This window comes from Eucyclogobius newberryi, unplaced genomic scaffold (assembly GCF_026437365.1).
Source record: "Eucyclogobius newberryi isolate DKJ021-1_F unplaced genomic scaffold, fEucNew1.0.hap1 SCAF_8, whole genome shotgun sequence".
Classification (NCBI taxonomy): domain Eukaryota; kingdom Metazoa; phylum Chordata; class Actinopteri; order Gobiiformes; family Gobiidae; genus Eucyclogobius; species Eucyclogobius newberryi.
The window spans coordinates 17681549-17703024 of NW_027316500.1; the positions used below are offsets into that span (position 1 = coordinate 17681549).

General features: G+C 40.3%; 1 protein-coding gene across 7 annotated transcripts in view; it reads left to right on the forward strand.

Moving 5' to 3' along the window:
* Positions 1-21476, forward strand: part of kcnh1a (potassium voltage-gated channel, subfamily H (eag-related), member 1a) — a 40300-nt gene that overhangs the window by 8794 nt on the left and 10030 nt on the right. For 2 of the 7 annotated variants that reach the window (XM_072436969.1, XM_072436971.1), the window contains 8 exons: positions 7781-7887; positions 8190-8318; positions 9503-9621; positions 9690-10106; positions 13042-13068; positions 15014-15171; positions 15889-16160; positions 21053-21252. In XM_072436969.1, the coding sequence (XP_072293070.1) occupies positions 7781-7887; positions 8190-8318; positions 9503-9621; positions 9690-10106; positions 13042-13068; positions 15014-15171; positions 15889-16160; positions 21053-21252 (1429 nt within the window). The remainder of the gene's footprint in view (positions 1-7780; positions 7888-8189; positions 8319-9502; positions 9622-9689; positions 10107-13041; positions 13069-15013; positions 15172-15888; positions 16161-21052; positions 21253-21476) is intronic. The other 5 variants (XM_072436970.1, XM_072436973.1, XM_072436974.1 and 2 more) reach the window with 3 other exon arrangements.

Genomic DNA, 21476 nt, shown 5'->3' on the forward strand with positions numbered 1-21476 from the left:
CGACTACGGCGTAAAAATTTAGGCATTTTTGTGATTGGCTTTTATGATCGGGACGGCAAAATAGAATTTTGGGTAAAGTTTAGACAATTTTGGTAAAACTAATTTTTGACCTTCAATGTTAATTTAAAGGTCACTCTGTAGGGGGCGCTATCACTGCCATTTCAATTTTGTCAGCCTAAACTGGTCCAAACTAGAAAGTTTAACAAATGATTCAAATTTGGTCCTAATCGGACTGGTTTTGATCAAATGGGAGCAATTTTTAGACCTGCAATATTCCAAAATAAGTTGTCCAACTTTGCGGCTGCGCCGCACACAGACCGTAAAAGGTATCTCAAAAAATTGAATAACTTTAGATGCCCCACTTGTCCAGAGGACGTACGCCGATTTTGAAGTCGGTGGGCAAAACGCCCTAGGAGGAGTTCGTCAAAGTTTGACGTGAACAAAATGGCTAACACAGCGTGTTTTCATTTTCAAAGGAAGATGGCGGCCATAGGGTAAGTCTGGGGGCGTGGCCACAATGATTTTTTTTGTTTGTCCTCACGAGAGGAATGCGTGTCCCGAATTTCGTAGCTTTACGCCAAAGTTGACCTCGGGGCGTCTCCCATAGGCGCAATGTATTTTGACTTTTGTCGGTGGCGCTGTCGCGCCATTTTTTAACGAAAAAAAAAATGGCCCAGAAAAAATAAATTTTTTCGCCGATTCTGAATTTTGGGCAAAGTTTGGTGAGTTTTTGAGCATGTTCAGGGGGTCAAATTAGAGCTCAAAGCGCTGAAGAAGAACAAGAAAAATTAAAGCCGCAAGCGGCATCCAACGGCCCTCGCGGGCCGCCGGCCTTCCGACTCTGCTCTCTGCATTTTACAGAGATGGCGATAATGCAAGAACTAAGACAACGACACATTGTACATGTACAATGCTGTGCTTAACCAGTGCAAATTAACACAAATGTCGGTCAAATGTGCAGCTTCAGCGCACAGAGACCGTGACACTTGGAATAAAAATATGGATAACTTTTGATGCTCCGCTTGTGTAGATTATTTTCCCAAAATATGAGCTTGATCGAGCTATTGCCCACAGAGGAGTTTATTAAAGTGTGAAGCGTAAATGTGAACATTTCAAGGATTTGGCGTTTTTCCCATTTGTGACAGTATATTTGCAGCTCCACAGCACAGAGACCGTAGCACTTAAAATCAAAATATGGATAAGTTTTGATGCCCCGTTTGTGTAGATGATTTTCCCCAAATATGAGTTTGATAGGACAATCGCCCTAGGAGGAGTTTGTTAAAGTGTGAAACGTAAAAATGTGGTGATTTGAGCGATTTTGCGATTTTCCCATAAGGATAACATGGGATGTTTCCGTCATCGCTACGGTTACGCCGTACAAAATATGACTTTGGCTCTCATACTTGTATGATCAGGATGGCAAATTAGAATTTTGTGCAAAATGTCATGTCATTTGGAAAAACTCTATTGTTTATAGGCCACTCTGAAGGCCAAATAGTCAGAATTCTGGGAAACGTTTGCGGCTCCGTCGCACAGAGACCGTAAAAGCTATCCTTAAAATTTGGATAACTTTAGATGCACCACTTGTCTAGAGGACGTACACCAATTTTGAGGTTGGTGGGCAAAACGCACTAGGAGGAGTTCGTTAAAGTGTAAAACATAAAAATGTTGTAATTTGAGAGATTTTGTGGTTTTCCCATAGGGATAACATGGGAGGTTTCTGTCATCGCTACGACTACGCCATAAAAATTTAGGCATTTTTGTGATTTGCTTTTGTGATCGGGACGGCAAAATAGAATTTTGGGTAAAGTTTAGACAATTTTGGTAAAACTAATTTTTGACCTTCAATGTTAATTTAAAGGTCACTCTGTAGGGGGCGCTATCACGGCCATTTCAATTTTGTCAGCCTAAACTGGTCCAAACTAGAAAGTTTAATAACTGATTCAAATTTGGTCATAATCGGACTGGTTTTGATCAAATGGGAGCAATTTTTAGATCTGCAATATTCCAAAATAAGTTGTCCAACTTTGCGGCTGCGCCGCACACAGACCGTAGAAGGTATCTCAAAAAATTGGATAACTTTAGATGCCCCACTTGTCCAGAGGACGTCCGCCGATTTTGAAGTCGGTGGGCAAAACGCCCTAGGAGGAGTTCGTCAAAGTTTGATGTGAACAAAATGGCTAACACAGCGTGTTTTCATTTTCAAAGGAAGATGGCGGCCATAGGGTAAGTCTGGGGGCGTGGCCACAATGATTTTTTTTTGTTTGTCCTCACGAGAGGAATGCGTGTCCCGAATTTCGTAGCTTTACGCCAAAGTTGACCTCGGGGCGTCTCCCATAGGCTCAATGTATTTTGACTTTTGTCGGTGGCGCTGTCGCGCCATTTTTTAACGAAAAAAAAAATGGCCCAGAAAAGATAAAATTTTTCGCCGAATTTTGGGCAAAGTTTGGTGAGTTTTTGAGCATGTTCAGGGGGTCAAATTAGAGATCAAAGCGATGAAGAACAAGAAAAATAATAATAATAATATTTTTAGCAAAAACAATATAGCCGTTTCCACTATAACAACAAATTATACATCGTTTGAAAGCTCTTAGCCTTCCCGATGCCGCCATGGGGTGGAATCATCATTACGAGCGCTTACGCGCTCGTCACTCCCTATTCCGTCGGGATGCCCCGCCCACTCCCCATAGACTTCCATTGATTTGAGCAGATACAAGCATGGCCCATGCCTGCGGCATGGATTCTCGCATACGGGACGATGCCAGGAGGGTTTTTGAAGGAATGCAGCGCTTCGCGCTGCTGTTGTCAACAATTAGTGAATGGGCTACGCCCATTCACTAATTGTTGACTATTTCTGTCATAGCAGGAGTAAGTATGCATGATCCATGCCTTCGGCATGGGCTAGTTCACTGTACTTGCCAGGGGGCGACGGGGCAGACAGTTGCAACGCTGCCTTCGGCAGCGTTGCGGGAGCAATAGGCCCTCCGCCCTGCTGGGGCTCGGGCCTAATTAAAGTATGGTATGGTCCAGTAACATGAATTTTCACAAATAAGCAAAGAAAAAAAAAAGAAATTTGGGTTTTATATTATATATATATATATATATATATATATATATATATATATATATATATATATATATATATATATATATATATATATATATATATATATATATATATAATATAAATGTTTGGATGAGAATAATGAATATCTGCCTGAATTTTAGGGTGAAATAAGATGTTGGGACGTAAGGCCAACGGTTTTCTGTTGCCTTTACATTATAATGCAAGTAGACAAATGGTTATTCCTAAAATTTTAACAAAAATATTATTTTGGATTTATGTTACTTTATTATAAATCTGAAAATTAACTGGTGACTGCAGTATGTTTGAAACAAAGAATACAATCAAATCTTGCTGAATGCAGAAATCCCTGAATATATATTTTTATTTTCCTCTCTTAAAGGTGGAATGGACGATTTTTTTCAGCAAATTTTTTATCATATTTCCTCGTGGCGTGGACAAATCATTTGTCCTGCCACGTATCAATCATAAAACGCACCTACCACTCACCTGCAGCCGCGCAAGCGCATGGATCTATCATAATATAGTTCCCTCAGTGTACGGCGCAAAATGAAGACGGAGAAAGACAGTTCGAGCTGACGCAGAAGTGGACAAAAATCTACGGGAGACGAGCAATGCGATGCGCTCCGTTGCGCTAATAAACAAACGCACGTGTGTGTTGTATCAGTCCGCACGGGGGAGTGCGCATGCGCACTTCCGCCTGCGTTCTCAAATCGCCGAAAAATCGTCCATTGCGCCTTTAAGTATAAAAACAGAGAACCTAAGCTATAAGACCCTAAAATCTAGTTAAAAGTTATGTATTTGTTTCACAATATACAGTTCAAGGTCTTTTTATTCTTGGCTTGAAATAATTGTAACTCAAAGCCGCCTGGAGCACCTCAGTACATTCAACCGAACAAAACAATGAAGATATCTGCCCTCACTGTCACACACAAAGAGAGATCCATTCGCCTTAGCTCTTCTCTCAGCTCTAGCTCCGCACACCCTCATTATGATCAGGCCATCTCAGGTCTAGAAGTGTACTGAAAATACATCTCCAGTCAGTTTAGCATATAGTACATTACAGGCAATTTACCAAGCTGTAGCTGCTGGATGGGTGTAAAGTTATCTAGTATTATTAAATTAGGTTTTGTGGAGAATATATTGTTAAATGTATATGGAATAGTTTCTAATTGATTAATTGAATCATGATAATTTACTGAACAAAACAGTTTTTTGTTCACATTTTCTATCAGCTGAACTCAAAGAACACTGTCAGAAAATCTATCTCAGTCTGTTAGTGAGTGCCACAGGTGTGGTATATCAAGATGCAGATTTGACAGCATTGATATTGCATATGTGTGCCTTAGGCTGGCCACAATAAAAGTACACTTTGCCTCACGCAGTGCAACACATCTGAGTGATCAGGCTGTTGATTGTGGCGGCCTGTGGAATGTTGGTCTAGTCTTCTTCATTGGCTGTGTAAAGCTGCTGGATATTGGCAGGAACTGGAACACGCTGTCGTATATATGCTGATCCAGAGCATCCCATACATGCTCAATGGCTAAAATGTCTGGTGAGTATGCTGGCCATGCAAGAACTGTGATGTCTTCAGCTTCCAGGAATTGTGTTCGGGCTCTTGGGACACGAGGTGATGGTTATGGATGAATGAAAACAATGGGCCTCAGGATCTCATCACAGTATCATTGTGCATTCAAAATGCCATCAATAAGATGCACCTGTGTCTGTTGTCCATAACTTACACCTGCTCATACCACAACCCGCCACCACCACGGGCCACTCCGTCCACAATGTTGACATCATAAAATCGCTCGCACACACTGTCTGCCATCTGTCCTGAACAGTGAAAACTGGGATTTATCCATGAAGAGAACACCTCTCCAACGTGCCACATGCCATTGAAGCATTGAACAGCTGTCAGGTCGAGACCCCGATGAAGACGACGACCTGCAGATGAGCCCACCTGAGACTGTTCCTGACAGTTTGTGCAGAAATTCTTTGGTTATGCCAACCGATGCCCGGTGTGGTTACATGTGGTCTGCGGTTGTGAGGCCGGTTGGATATACTGCTAAATTCTCTCTTTGGAGATGGATTATGGTAGACTAATGAACATGCACAGGCAGAAAAGGACAAATTTGGTCTCTGCCAAATTGTCAATTGTATGCAATTGTCACATACAAAATTAAACATTTTAAATTCTAATTGTTATGTCTATTTGACATTTGTAAACACTGCTCCTTATCAGTTCAGAACATGAGCTAAAATTGCACCAATAGAAACAAGACCCTAAGGTTGGTTCCTTGAAAGCCTTAAAATACACATTTAACACTTTCCAGAGCTATGTGAGTCTTTATTTAGTGTCAGTTGTTGGACTTGGAAGGCAGAATAAATACCACATGAAACGGTCGGCGCTGCCAGCTCAGAGAACCGTGGGAGACTTGGGTTTGTCACAGCCAGCACTGCAGCCATTACTGATTTAGACCCTGGAGTCCCTTAACAGACGCTGCAGGAAGAATTGCCAATACAAATATCGCTTTGGGAGAATTGTTTTAAGGGTTATTTTTAGTCTGGTGATGATGTAAGCACAAGGAAACAGGATAATTACGCATCCCGCTTCAAGATGTGGTAGTAATGAAATGTAGATTGCTTTTCTTTCCCTTTGGTCATTCACTTTGATTGTGTTAATGCTATTGAGCGCTTGCCTTTTATCTGCAGGAGTCATGTGCAGATATTGGAATTTCTAAGATCTTTATGGTCACTAATAAAAAGCACAGGTTTAGGTAAATTAATTTGAATATGTGATAAAGTCAATAGAAATAAGAAGCTAGAAATAAATAAATAGAATGAGTTCCAAGTCTGTATTATTTGTACTGCCCTAGTCTTTGAGAGAGCTTTGGGACAGAAGGTCCATCTGCATGAAGATTTTGTGGCAGATTTTGTTTTCAATTACAGGTACAAAGTAATTATTATCATAGTAATTATTTTATCACTATTCAATAATTTTAGAGTATCAAGATGTCATGATTTACCGTTTTATGTTTATAGTAAATCATCACAAATGAAATTCCAGCTTCAAAATGATCACTACATGCACCTGTATTCTACCTTGAAATCCTCTCATCCATTGTAGAACATGTAGAATATTATCTGCCTTAGTGTGCAGTGAGCCGATGATATATTGATTTAATATTAGTTCAGGCAACCTTCCCCATTTATCTAGACATACACATATTGTATCCCTTTGAGGCTGGATTTTTCAATTACATTTTAACCACTACAATTAAAGGGATTTCCACAGCGTTCTTGCTGTAGAGAAAGAGGAAATGTACAGGATTTTTCCCATTTGTTGAAGTATCTTTTTATCAACAATCTTGTCCAGTTGTTTCAGATGAGCCCAAGAATAAGCCTTGTACTGTATGTTTTTGATCTTTCCTTTGTGCTCACTGTCCCACATCACAGACTGTTTTCTCATCATGTATGCTACAATCAAAGTCAGTGTTTGGTGCGTGATTTCACTGATGGATTTCCTCTATTTTCCTGCCTGTTCTGGTAAACATACAGAGGGGGACCTGTGGGAATTGGTTGCGCATGATGTGAGAGTGTCATTTGGTTTTTGAGCTGATTTTTCTTTTGAAGGAAGCGGCTGAGGGAGGGGACATTTATCAGTGATATTACATCAAGCAATGGTCTGAAAAGTCTCGTCTTGCACATCAGAACGGCGCCTCATTAAATTTAGCCTGCCTTTTGTATTTCATAACAAACTCAGAGTTATATTTAGATCAGTGGAGGAACGGAGAGCTACAAGGGGTGGCGATAATAAGCAAAGTGAGATGAATGTCTGAGCAACACGGTTAAATGCATCTGTGGCAGAATTTTGAAACTGTATGTAGCGTTTTGTGTTGCATATTTTCACATGAAGCATCTATGAAAGCAGCAGCCTTTCCTTTGACACAAGCTGAATAGAGAGATCATCTTTTGATCAATGATGGAGAAGTTAATGTATTTTATTGTAGTGGTCATTGATGTTAAATACTTTCAAACTGAATACCTGCATTAAATGCACATTGTAATGTACTTGAGTGCAGTATTCTGAATATGTAGAATACTTTCACATTGAGTTGCATAGATACATAACGTAAGACATTTTTGTTTCGGTGGTGGTGGCAGTAGTAGTAGCAGTAGTAGAAATAATATATTAGTGGTGGCACTATTAGTTACCGCTGCGGATGTATTTCATCTTAACAGCAGTCTTGGTAGAAATTTGTTCTCACCTCAGAAGGACTAGGTAGTATAAGTAGTCTTTTTAGTGGTAGTAAAGTAAGATAAAAGGTTTTAATTGTCTTTGTTTAGAGATCTATTGTGAACATTTTATCAATATAAGCATGTGGTTTGGAGCAAAGTTTGGACTTGAGAATAATACATTTGACTTTAACATTTTGTATACGTCTATGAAATTCATTCCTGAACACCTTATTCCTTTGAAAGTGAAAATGAAATGGAATGAATGTTTGAATGCTCAAAAAGGACAGCTACATAAAAGTACCTCCCTGAATAACAACCCCACAGCTTAACATGACACTAATTGAAAGTAATACATAAAAGTTTGCCTAATTATTTACATCCTGCAGTGCAAGAACAAATGAGCTGGTCCAATCTCTGAGCTGATTAACTTAAATCTTTTTTTGTGTGTTGCAGCTTTATGTACGGAGAGCTCACCGACAAGGACAGCACAGAGAAAGTGCGGCTGACGTTCGAAAATTATGAGATGAACTCCTTTGAAATACTCATGTACAAGAAGAACCGTGAGTTGCAACACTGGAAGAAAAATACTGGAGAAAATCCGAAGTTTCTGGTGTCTTGTCATGCAAATGTATTCAGACGATCTCTGTAACACAAATTCAAAGCCAGCCCAGTGCAGATCTACCTCTCTGGAAATGCACTAATTGGTTGAGAACTAGACCAAAGACACCTTCCTCTGCTAGAAGGTGTATCAGCTGTAAAAGAAATGTTTTAGACGCTCGAAACACTTTTGTTTACAAGGTTTTATCGCATGTCCAAATGGAAGCTAATACAAATGTCTTATTTGTTTTTATTCTTTCTCTAGGGACGCCTGTATGGTTTTTTGTGAAGATTGCACCCATTCGAAACGAACAAGAGAAAGTGGTGCTGTTTCTTTGCACTTTCAGCGACATTACAGCCTTCAAACAGCCCATTGAAGATGATTCTTCTAAAGGTTAGCCTAAATATTTAACACAGGATTTGCTTTTAATATTTACACTACTGTAGCTTGAGTTCCTTTTTGATTTGACGGCTGGTAAAACGATATGTGAGCTAAAGTTGGCTTGTAGAAATGTGACCCAAAAGATTTGTGCATCTGTTTAGGCACACTCAGCCGGGCACGCAAGATTGTTCATTGGTGTGTGTAACAGTTGAAGACAGGCAAAATAGAGCATGAATTAGTTTAAAAAGGCGACTGCAAACAAACCATGCTGACAGAGCCGGCACGGGGCTCGTTAAAACATGAGATTATAGTTCGGTTCAATGCATCAACAGGTAGCACTCATATAATGCACTGATTAGCAAGAATAGCAAGCATATTCTCAGGCACTTTGCATCATTATTATTCTCTGAGCAGGTTGTATACTGTCCATCATAGAAACATAGCTCGGCCTGAAAAGCGCTACTTCTGCTGACATGGAAGATACACCTTGTTGTGAACGCAACCAAGGAAAACGGAGTAGTTTGATGTGGATAAGAAATCAGAAAAACATGGAAATAGGTGTTTTAATTCATGACAGGACCAACGTGTATGTATGCATAGTCATTGTGGAATAATCTTTTTCAGCAATTCAATTGAATTATGATAATGGACACAAATCTCAGTTAAAAACTGTGAAATACTTTTTGGGCTTTTGTATGATCCAATCTTGCACTGTATATTCTTGTATCCGGATTGTGTTGCTGATCCATTGCCAACGGTACACACACCAAATGGCTTTCCTAATTTCCAAAATTTTCTAACCTGAATGTTTTGCTTTTAACAATATTATTTATTTTATTGTCTTTATCTATTTATTTGCTTTGTATTATAATTGCTCTATTATAGAAGTATCAGTTATAGTCACTATAAAAGTATAATATTATGCATATATCCACGGGTAAAGTAAATTATGCCAGCTGTTTGATAATCTCATGTTTAATAGAATACTTAAGCAGCCTCATTGATCATTTACTGACTAAACACATTACTTCTGGAGCCAGACCACTTGAAATATGCATAACTCTCCACCAAGTTTCCCTGACAGAAACACAGTCTTCTCTTTTTAATGCGTATTGTGGATTTTCCCCATAACTTGCCTGCAGAGGTTGTTTACTTCTCCGTAAGCGCTTTATATTCTGTTTGCTTGTGCTCCACAGGTTGGGGGAAGTTTGCTCGTCTCACCCGCGCCCTCACCAGCAGTCGAGGCGTGATACAGCAGCTGCAGCCCACCGTTCACAAAGGAGAGAATGTCCACAAGCACTCGCGCTTAGCTGAGGTGTGCATTTATTTACATGTAGCTTGCAGCGCTGGTTCAGTATGGTTTCTCATTAAGCATGAAAAAAGGCGGTATGTTTTTGTTTCTCCCAGGTCCTCCAGCTGGGCTCCGATATCCTACCTCAATACAAGCAAGAAACCCCCAAGACCCCTCCCCACATAATCTTGCACTACTGTCTGTTCAAAACTACTTGGGATTGGGTGATTCTCATTTTAACCTTCTATACGGCCATCATGGTGCCCTACAACGTTTCCTTCAAAACCAAGCAGAACAATGTGACGTGGCTGGTGGTGGACAGTATTGTGGATGTCATTTTCCTGGTGGATATCGTGCTAAATTTCCACACCACGTTCGTTGGACCAGCGGGGGAGGTGATATCTGACCCCAAGCTCATTCGCATGAACTATCTGAAGACGTGGTTCGTTATAGACCTGCTCTCCTGTCTGCCCTACGATGTCATCAATGCATTTGAGAACGTGGACGAGGTGAGTGAGAACAGGCGGATGAGCAGCAGTCATAGGATTTCATCTATTGGGTTATTGTTATTTTTGGGGGGCAAGAATGAACAGAAGCAGCACAGTAGTCGAAGCTCAACAATTTTGATAATCAGCCACATACTAATGACTGAACTATGTTTCAGTACAAACACCCAACAATCAAAATCATTTTTGTTTTTGCTTCCATTTTTTATGCGCTGAACTCAAAGATATTAAACTTTTTCTATATACACAAAAAACTATTTCTCTCAAATATTGTTCATGATTCTGTCAAAATCAGTTTGGTGGGATTAACCCTCATTAGCATTAAGGTCAATGCGGTCATTTTTGCTGACGTACCTCCTCACTCCTCCCAGAGCAGAGCTGAGCAGAGCTAGCCAAAACAATGTATTTGTCGTATTTAGTGGACACTGCTGGAAACAACAGAGTTTGCACTTTGTGTATACATTTTTGCTGTTATATATTTAAAATTAAATCATACAGACAAAATATCATCTTTAGATTGAGTGAGTTCAACTTACATTCTTTCCCCTCACTGGACCCTGGCCCTCCCAGTTGTAAGAGAATGTGACATTAAGCATCTTTGGGTGTCCGAAAAGGAATAGATTTTGTCTATATGTGTTCAGGTACGCCCAAACTTTCATATTGTGTTGTTTTGTGTTGTGTAAAAATAAGTAGTCCATAATGAAATGCTTGTTTATAAACGTCGGGGACATAATGAGGCGTGTATGCGAGAGCTATCACAGGATCTTGAGATAATTGGCACATTTTAATTAGTAAAGGCGTGTTGTGGTATTAAACTGACACATTGTGCTGCATCAATAGCACCTCAAAGTAAACACCTTTGGAGATTTAAGATGGTTAAAAAGAAAACGGCCTTAACTTTTAGACAAACCAAATGTATTTGATGAATCAATTCTTCCAACCAAATTAATCTAGTGATTGGGTAAAACTGTATCACCATTTTGGCCTAAACTATAAGTCTGCATACAAAAACAATTACATTTGACCATGTGGCTATCCAGAAGAAATATATAATCTAAATGTGGTTCAATGTAAGGAATTATCTGGTATTTGTGTTAGCAAGCAGTTTGTATCGGTACACCAAAATTAAGTTGCCAATTAATACATGTTTATTTTCTATCATTTCTAATGCATTTGGGTCTAGCACTGCATTTATAGCATTGAAATCACTCATTCTGCCGTCAGACAATCTCCTGAAAAGCAAAAATGGATGGATGGATATCCGCTTCCACTATCAAATAATTGTATCTGTTCTTTTGTAGTCTTCAGATAAAATGTACCGGTAATCAGAATGTTCTTTTGAGATTCCTTCGTTCTACCCACAATGCCACTCTCTCACATACTGTATACAGTAGATTGATTAAATGGAGCCCGCAGGCCCGGCACTTGCCACTTTTCATTATATTGATGCTCTGTGTCTGTGCTGGAACATGTCACCACTCATGTGTGTGCCGGGCAGCGTCTCAAATGCTGCGTGTGCATTTATCCGGCTGCAGCGCAGGCTCTGGGCTCTCCAGAGGTGTCTTCAGTTTTCAACCAAACACTGCAGTGAAACAGGGTTTGATTGGGGAGATTCTTTCTATCGACTTTGCAGCTCCAGCGTTTCTGTCCTCTTCTTGTCTTTCAACCGTTCAGCACAGGAAATGCTGACGGCAGTTCAAGTGACCAGAGCAAAATGCAGCCATTATGGTCAGCAGATACAATTTTGGGAATACTTTGGAACAGTGCCCAACAATAAACCATGATGTAGTTTAAAATCCAAAACGCCCTGCAAAGTGGTCTTGTCCTGCAAGTTTAAAGTTCTCTTCATCCAGGCAAATGTGTGGGTGTTAAGTTACTATGTATAAAATAGTACCTCAAATGTGTGTGTGAAATAAACACTTTTTCTGAAGAAATGCCTATAGAGTGATGTTCTCAGTGATCACGCAGCATACTATATTCCTTCAGCGGTGCAGTCATTTGGATACACTCCTCAACTCTCTCTGATTATCCAGGCTTGGAGTGACAAAAAGTACATTGGCTTTTGTGATCCAAAATGATCCAAAACCTCCAGCTCACCTTCGTAATCCTTCATCCTTTTCCAGTGCTATACATTTGTCAAGCTTTGTGCTCACTTTTTGAAAATAATGCTCTGGCAGAAGATGACTTTTCCTCTCCAAACGCACATTATGAGTTATGAGCGTCCACTTAAAACACGAGCCTTCACCGCAGCCGCCATTTGGCCCAGATTGAGAGCACGTAAACAATCACTGGCGATATTAAACCTCTGCTAAAACGTCTTCTTTCTGCCTGTGTGTGACATGAATTACATTGATGGCTGTTTCTCACAAATGGTTTCCATTATTATTATTATTATTAAGAATCACCTGTCAAAGTTAGCTTACAGCCCACTACCCTGAGTCAGGCTAAAACTCAATGCGTCATGTTGCTTTGTGCTGGCTGATAACCCAGAAACCCTAGAGTAATATTAAATAATACAACTGTCATTTTACATGGGATGATACGCAACATCTGTCCATGGACTACAGACAAAACATGTTTTAATAATGATGAATATGCTTTGTCACAGAAATATATAAATTAACAGATAGATGAATAAATAAGTAACAGATAAAAAGCATTTTTCACCAGGGTCAAAACTCCCTATCCAATTTCCCACTTTGCTGACACAGATTTTCCACCCATTAAAATGTGAGATGAGGAGGAGACTTGGTGCTAATAATAGCCTATATAATGCCAGTAGGTTTTATGTTGATATTATTTAAAATCTTGTATGTTTATTCATCAATTCAATCTTACATGTCTCTTTCATTTTTGTTTTATTCTGCTTCACTCCTTTATTTTGTTTTGCATGGTCCCTCCCACTTCTGCCTGTGTTGTTGCATGGGACGTGATGAAGAATTGGAACCACCGGGCACTCACTCAAGTAGGATTTAGTTTGATGAGAATTTCATACTTTGTGACTGTTTGTGCCACATTCAGGTATAGGAATCTCGACACTGCATTCTACTATTCTACTTGTGAAACCCAGTCCACAAAAGTAGACATCTGAAAGTGGGTTGTGGCAGCCATAAGCAATGTAAAACCCTTTATCTCGCGACACGGCGCTTCACTGCTCAGACTCAGCTCTGTGCGTTTGACAAGCCCCAATGCAGCTACAGCACAGACATCAATCATCTTAGTGTAGTGTGTGACGCATGTAGTAACAAAAACTCAATACTGTGTATGTAAAATGCTGAAAGGCAGAAAACAGAATCATTCTATTGCGTTAAACTCAAAATGGAACATACACAGTAGATTTAGTGCACACGTTGTAAAATATTTCAAGCATAAAGTATTTGATGGTTTGGATTATCTTCACATAAATAACAACTCAAGTGAGACATTATGCAGTATATGTTTTTTCCTCATCATTAAGTTAAGTTGTATTTTCATTGACCCATGCATGCTAATTTTTTTATCTATGTAATAGTTTATTACTAAATGCTAGACAAAAAGCACAATATGTCTTTTAAAAGCTCACTGTGCAATATAAAGAAAGTATCGAATATAGAATCAACTGAATCAACTGCATTAAAGGCGCACTCTGATGTCACTTTCTGCTGGTGGGTGCATCACCGGCTTGTCTCGTGGGGATGATACTGTGGGGCCTGGAATGTTACAGCATATGGCATTAAATTTATTTATAATTATTCAATTATATATACATTGAAAATGTGGCCTTGCGGTGTCAAGGTTAGGTTTAATGCCATACTAAGGAACATTTCAGGGAACGTCCTCTTGGAGACAAGCAGGTGGAGGACCCTCCACCAGAAAAGTTACATTGTACCCCTTTAATATAGGTATAGATCTTATGTTTGCTCAGCATTTTCACCCAAGATCGTGCTATTTTTCCAGTACTACTGTGAAGCACTTTTAAATTGAATGTCTAAAATACATCCACTTTCTTTTATATTTGAATTCAGTGATTTATGACTTCATAAAAAAGGCATTTTCTTTTCTTCGCTTTTACCAACCATTTATTCACCGTATAAAATCTTAATTACAGCAGTTCTGGGATTGAAAAATACGTAAATTATTGATGTCGTTGTAGAATACATGAATCCCTAATGTGCTAAAAGGTTTTGGCTGCACAGATACACCATTCTTAACAACACTTATTTCTACGGTTTATCTCACACGTTACTATACAAGTGTCTATTTATACCCTGGTTTATTCAGTGATAATCTTTTGTCCTAATCCGTGTTTACAGAGTGCAGCAAAACTCCAATGTGCTGGTAATTGAATTGTGTTGGAGAGCTCGAGCCTTTAAAAGGGTTTGAGGGGAGCTGAGGTGTCTGGCAGCCTGTGTGTGAGATTGGATCAAATGACAGTGAGCGCTGCAGTTGTACTCGCATTGCAGACAGCAGCACATTAGCCAAATCAATACCTCCCTCTTCTCCCAACACACACACACACACACACACACAAACACACACAAACACAAACACACACACACACACACACACAGCATTGAAAAGATATTGTCTGCACTTACAAACTAGAAAGGAGACTGATGCGATTTCCGTTGTCTCTTTAAATCATTGAGTGGGTGTTTAGGTATTGATTTTAGCTGAGTTGACTTTTAGCCTCTGGTTATGTAACAAACTAGGAAAAGTAGCGTTATATCACAATATACAATAATATTTGAATTTCAAGTTTATTTTGGTTTGTTTTTGTGTTTGCCGCTATTGTCTTCAAACCTTTTATTTTTTTCATTTGTTATTTAAATCCATATTATATCAATCCATTTTACATCAAGAAAACTAAAAATGTTTTTCACAATAACTTGGCATAAAAACAAATATATTTTTGTGTTTGAACATTTCAGGGCATCAGCAGTTTGTTCAGCTCGCTCAAAGTGGTTCGACTTCTGCGTTTGGGCCGAGTCGCCCGTAAACTGGACCACTACATTGAGTATGGTGCGGCAGTGTTGGTTCTGCTGGTGTGTGTTTTTGGACTTGCTGCCCACTGGCTCGCTTGCATTTGGTATGTCATATTTTACTACAACATTTATGTTGACAAAAATTATGAGCTAATTTAGATATTTATCATGTGGCTTTTTATCAAATTTTGTCTTTCACAAACTTGTAAGATAGAGCCACGTGCATTGCATTACTACACTCAGCTGATTCGCTGTGAAAGGGTGGTCCACTCTGCTTCCCTTAATCTGAAAAAACTTCTAGTGGCCAATTTTGTTGCTAAACTTAAAGTATTATATATTTTAGTACACCAGTATGATTGCATAATAGCAACTCTTCAATGCAAATGCTAAAAATAGTCCGACCGGTAGTTAATTTAATTAATTAGCTGATCATTTGGACAACATCCTTGTTTTCACTCATCCCACTCACTGCTTTTTACATTAAAGCAGAGGACGTGCTCTGCTAGTTCTATTTTCTCATTGATATGCAAATGTAGGAAGTCTAATCGTATCATGACTACTATAGGAGGACCGGCTCTTCATCATTTGTTTCAGTCTGATTTATTATGTTTATGGCAAAAACTACAGGGCCAAATTTGAGCCATAATGAGGGACGTGTACAATCTTTGGGAAAGTACCGGTAGTAGTAAATTACAGCAAATTGCCAATTATCATTATGTTGTCATTACATTCTATTTTGTTGCTCATATTGGCCATGAATAACAAATAGTGTCATATACGTCATATGATTAAACTCATTAATATGACCTAATCTCTCACAGGTACAGCATTGGTGACTATGAAGTCATTGATGAGGAGACTAACATCGTTCGTATGGACAGCTGGCTGTATATTCTGGCAGAGACTTTAGGCACGCCATATCGCTTCAACACCAGCGGCTCGGGCAAGTGGGAGGGCGGCCCTAACAAGGACTCAGTCTACATCACGTCCCTGTACTTCACCATGACTAGCCTGACCAGCATCGGCTTTGGGAACATCGCACCTACCACAGATGGGGAGAAGATCTTCGCCGTGGCCATGATGATGATCGGATGTGAGTGAGGGTCTTTTAGTCACAGTGTAATGTTGAAAATAAATGACACTTAAGGGGCTTCAAGATGGATTTGAAAGCACACCACAGCAAAGAAGATCTTTCTTGACATCACTTTGTTTCACTAGCAAGGACCACGACCCGAGCTACGATGCAAAATGTTTATTAGCATGCGAGAAACATGGATGGCGTTTTGGGGCTTCTGGCGATGAGGGCTGTAGGCTCCCGGGGCTCTATACCCCCATCTAGGAAATACATTTGAATAATTAGAACAATTAAAAAGAGGGTGGGAGGGAGTGTCACGACGTCATGTACACAGGTGTATGTGATCTGGATGCTTAAATAGTGTAGCCGCAGGAAGGGGCGTGGTCCTGCTCCCGAACTTAAGATAACAAACTTCATTCCTTCATTCAGTATTGGGACTGGCATAAACAGTGACCAATGTGGCGCATCATCATTGTACTGTTGATTGCTTTCTGAATTGGTATTTATAAAAGAATCACATTTAGTTTTGTTTTGTTTGACGCTGAAATGGACAAAAGTTACAGCAAATATACAAAAATGGTTCTGTAAAGTACTGGTACTAAGCTTGCCTCTACAAAAGGCTAATGGTCAGCTGTGCTGTGCTGTGAAAAGCAACAAAGCGGTGAGAAAGAGGCAGCGTCCTTATTTCTCCATATGAAACATTGATGATGTGTCCTCGTGTGTTGGTGTGTTTCATAATGCACTGTACAGGGCCGGGCCATTATGTGTGACTGCACTCTCAGAGCCGCACCTCGCAGCAATAACACTGCCACATCAGTTTAGCACAGCTCCTTACTCTGCTGCACCATCACCCCACACCTCTGCACTCTCCTCCTCTGCGCTCGGACCTTTGGTGCCAGGGTGATTGTTCCCATCACCTCTCGCTCTGCCGCCTCGACTTTCGACTGCTCATTCTTAGTATAAATGTGATTATGGGGGAAGTGGCAAAGCTCATCTGTGGAGTTCTCAGAGTCTGAACATTTTATTATGAGATACAAATCATCTTAAATCTCTAAAAACCAGACAGCCCCAGGAGATTTCTGTTGTAGATGCAATCTTGTGTAGTTGCTGCTCTGTATGAAAAATGAATGCCCTGATACTGTTCTATTTTTACATCGGCTCTGGATCGGCGCTGGCAGTAGAAGATCACAGTGTGACGAGGGTTTTTGTGGGGGGTGCATACAGAAGATGATGGGGGCTATACATATGTCCTGTTGCTATAGCAACTGTTGGCCTGGGGCTCGAGTTTGGGGTGTGTCTTTTTAACTCTCTAAAACAAGCCAGCTGTTGGTGCGGTGTAGCGTTGAAGTTGTGTGCGTCAGCAGAGGTTTGTACAGGAGCAGTTACAGTACAAAGGCTGTGCTCTGGGGACTCTCTGTTTAAGCATTTACCGTTTATTAGACGAGGGCGTAATTGAGCTTGAGGACGCTGTCATGTCATAAAAAGCAAATACTTTACTCTCTCACGGAAGACAGCTAACATATTGCTGAACATATGTCTCGAAAACAATTATTGTTCAGGGGGAAATATATATATATATATGTGTAATGTATACTGTAGCTGCACATAGATCAGTGATTCAACAGCGATGAGAGGATGACATTTTTAGTGATACGCGCCCTTGAGGAGTTGCGAGTGCTTTTTAATTAGCATTATTCCCAGTGCAGTTTTTCAACACTTTGATTGTGCTGCCGTAAAAAACAAACAAGCAGCTAACGCACGGCAGGCACACGCACTCAGGTTACTGTCATCATCTGAGCATAATTGAAATGTGTGGCTGGCATGTTTCCTCTCCTCCGTCCCTTCGAGCAGGGCTAATTAGGGCTCCACTGCCAGGAGAACACTACACACAGAGTCGACATCTGATGGCTTTGATCCCCTCTCACCAGCTGTTGCATTGGCCCATCCGCACCACTCACACGCACCTTAATTCTCCCTACTGTTTTCATTTTTATATATCAACAATACACAAACTAATCTAATTCTGTAGGACCTAACTGCATGGGTATGGATGACTAGCACATTTAATAAGGAGCAGTAATCATGCTTTTGCCCTTTTGGCAAATTCTGCTGATCATATTTGAGAGTAATGATGAGGAGGAATTTTTCACATGGCTGACTGTTGTTAATAAAACGCATTGGGTAAATCACCACGGTAATGCACAGGCAATAATGGATAGTTACGGGGCATTCTCCTAATTGTTTTACATTAGGTTAACAAGAACTTGAGCTCACGTTTCTTTTAGCTTTGCACATGAATCAATTATATCACAAGTTTTTGACTATATTTTGGTGTATGTTGTAACAAAAAAATGTTCTAGTATGCATGATGCTACTGAATTCATTTGCCCAAAGTTTTTTTCCAGATTCCATTTTTGATGCCACTGTAGGATATGCAGATGTCCTCCCCCTGTTGCCATGGTGACAGGAATGCGGGCTAGGTGTTATCTACTGCCCGTGTGGAGTTTTACTGCCCTCAGAAGAAAGAGGATGTAATAGCGACAACAGAGACGCTCTGAACTTTGAAAATAACTCTTCATCAAATGACTCCTTTTGGATTACAGAGAGTAACGATCTCTCCAAGACAAACGCTAAAACGCTGAAAGACTATGCGGTTTTAGTGGTTTTAACAGACAATCATCAGATTGCAAAAATGTGTCCACCAGATGACTTTACATGTACATATTGTGATATCGTGTTTAACATGTCATTTTAACTGTTTCATAACTTGTTTTGTGGACAATTTTACCTTTTGTGTAACTCTTGTGGCCTAAAGCCAGATCTCGTCTCCTTATCAGCTCTGACCCCAGCGTGCATGCTGATTGGCTGAAGCCACGGCGCCAAAACCCCCGCAGGGAAAGACAAAAGGAAAGAGCAGGGAGTTACAGACCAGTTCCATCCGAGCTCCAGAGCGAGTTCCATCCGAGTTTCTTTCGAAGCTCGACCCTCCATCCAGGGTCCCACCAGCAAGGTCCATGAGGCCTTGGGAGCAGGCCTCGGGCCTAGTTAGCGTGAACGATGCTACGCTACAGGACAAAGACTTTTCCAAGAGAAGCTAATGTTCCCTCCCGGAACTAAGAAACATGTGCCCGTTTTTAAAAATGTGATTGATGCTGCATCACGCAAAATCAAGCAAGGACCTTTTGCAACTTTTTCAAGTCCACAGCCTTTTAGATCAGCCACATCGGTGGAGCAGCACGACGGCCTTTTCATTCGAGAACGCCTCAGAGCCAAGGAGAACGCCTCAGAGCCAAGGAGAACGCCTCAGAGCCAAGGAGAACGCAGATCGCAGAACCGATCCAGTCCTTCTTTGGCCAGACAACGTCAGAGCCGAGCTCCAGAGCAGGCCCTTGGACCCCACCCAGGCCCTTGGACCCCAAGCAGGCCCTTGGACACCACGCAGGCCCGTCTCCTAAGGATCACAGCTTCTGGTTCCGTTCGTATGAATGCACCTCACAGGCTGGCTGAATTTCATCTTAGACTTAACTCTAACACACACCTAGATAGATCTAGAACCATCATGTCTAGTGTTTTCCATCTGTTATCGACTCATTTGCATATTCCTGACTCATATTTATCTGTTTAATTCTTTGGTCATTAAATCTTCATAACCCACATTTGGTTAAGTGTTCCTTCATTTCCAGAAAAGGGGTCAATGTCACGGTTACGTTCTCAAACCTTTAGATCAACGAGCAAATTAATTTCTAATTAATTAATTAATCTAGATATCTGATTTTAGTTGTTAAATTGAGTTGTTAAATTGCCGATTATCCGGCTGGTGCCTCATTCTTCTCTTAAAAATACGATTCAAACTTACCCACACTTAGGCAGTGTGTCATGTTTGAATTCTTGAGCAATTCTTTAATCAATATCAAACCTGAATGCCCCCCCTCCTCCACAAGTGGGTGGACATTCATAACCTTACAGTACTTGTACTAGTATGTTACCCTACACCACCCTCTCTTTTGGCTTATATATTTTAGAAAATACAAACATTTTATATCTGGGGCTAGTAGCTCGTGAAGGGAATTCCAAAACATTGGCCGTCTCAGCCAAGCTTGGTTACAGCGCCGTGACCTGCAGCCAGCCATGTGTTCAGCAACATGAGCTGCAAAGATGCCTAAAACATACCGTTTTTATGAAAAGTATGTGAGCATCTGACTTTTATGCACAAATGTCGACAAGTGCATGTGTCTGGTCCGTGGATCCATATGGCTGTGGGTAAGCGATACAATACAGTGGTGTAGTCTATGATATGGTTATTGATCACTGATGCTTAACTGTTATTACCCTCACAGCACTTTAGGGCTTTCTCTCCGTGTAGACCTGCACAAACTTTATTCTCCTCTATCTATTTTGCTAAAAATAAACTAACATCTCATCATGCAGCCAAATGAAGGGGCAGTGACCTGCTAAAATAGTACATCTAAACTTCTTCAAAGACCCAGAACCCCTAGATCCACCTGTTTTTCAGAACCATGTACTTTGAGCGCCTTGAAGGTGGAAAAGCGCAATATAAATGCAATGCAATCATAATAGATTAGTTTGTGCTATGTATTGAGATAAATGTAATGTAAAAATGTAATTTGAAATCACACTTTGTTCTGGCCAAAATAAGATTAGCTCACAGTTGTTTGCTTCTAGTGAAAGTAGCTCTCGGAGGCAAAAATGTTGGAGACCCCTGTTTTATATACTACCAGAACATATCTTACATGGCATCCAACCTATTTGAAATCACTTGGAGTGGATATATACTAAATTTAATTTAGTTTACTTCACCGTATCTGGATTTATTGATTTTAGCTGTCTATTAAAAATGCCCAAATATAATTACAATGATCACTAAACAATATATCGATTTGTTTCAACAGCTCTTCTGTATGCCACCATCTTTGGTAACGTGACTACCATCTTCCAGCAGATGTACGCCAACACCAACAGGTACCACGAGATGCTGAACAGTGTGCGGGACTTCCTTAAACTGTACCAGGTCCCCAAAGGACTGAGCGAGCGCGTTATGGACTACATCGCCTCCACTTGGTCTATGTCCCGCGGCATAGACACAGAAAAGGTAGGCAGCTCTGAGACAGCTTTGAATTATGGAGCATCTGGTTTCGTCCCCACTACATTTTTAATCTGACTTATAAATTTTACACACTCTCATTTTGTTTTGAAAAATTCATTTATTCAACCATTTTGGAGATATGAGTGGGCTGGATGTGCCCTGTCATCTTAGTCTGGCTCTTGGCAAAACTGAAGCTTCTAAAAATGGCACGCAATGTCTTCCTTTTACAT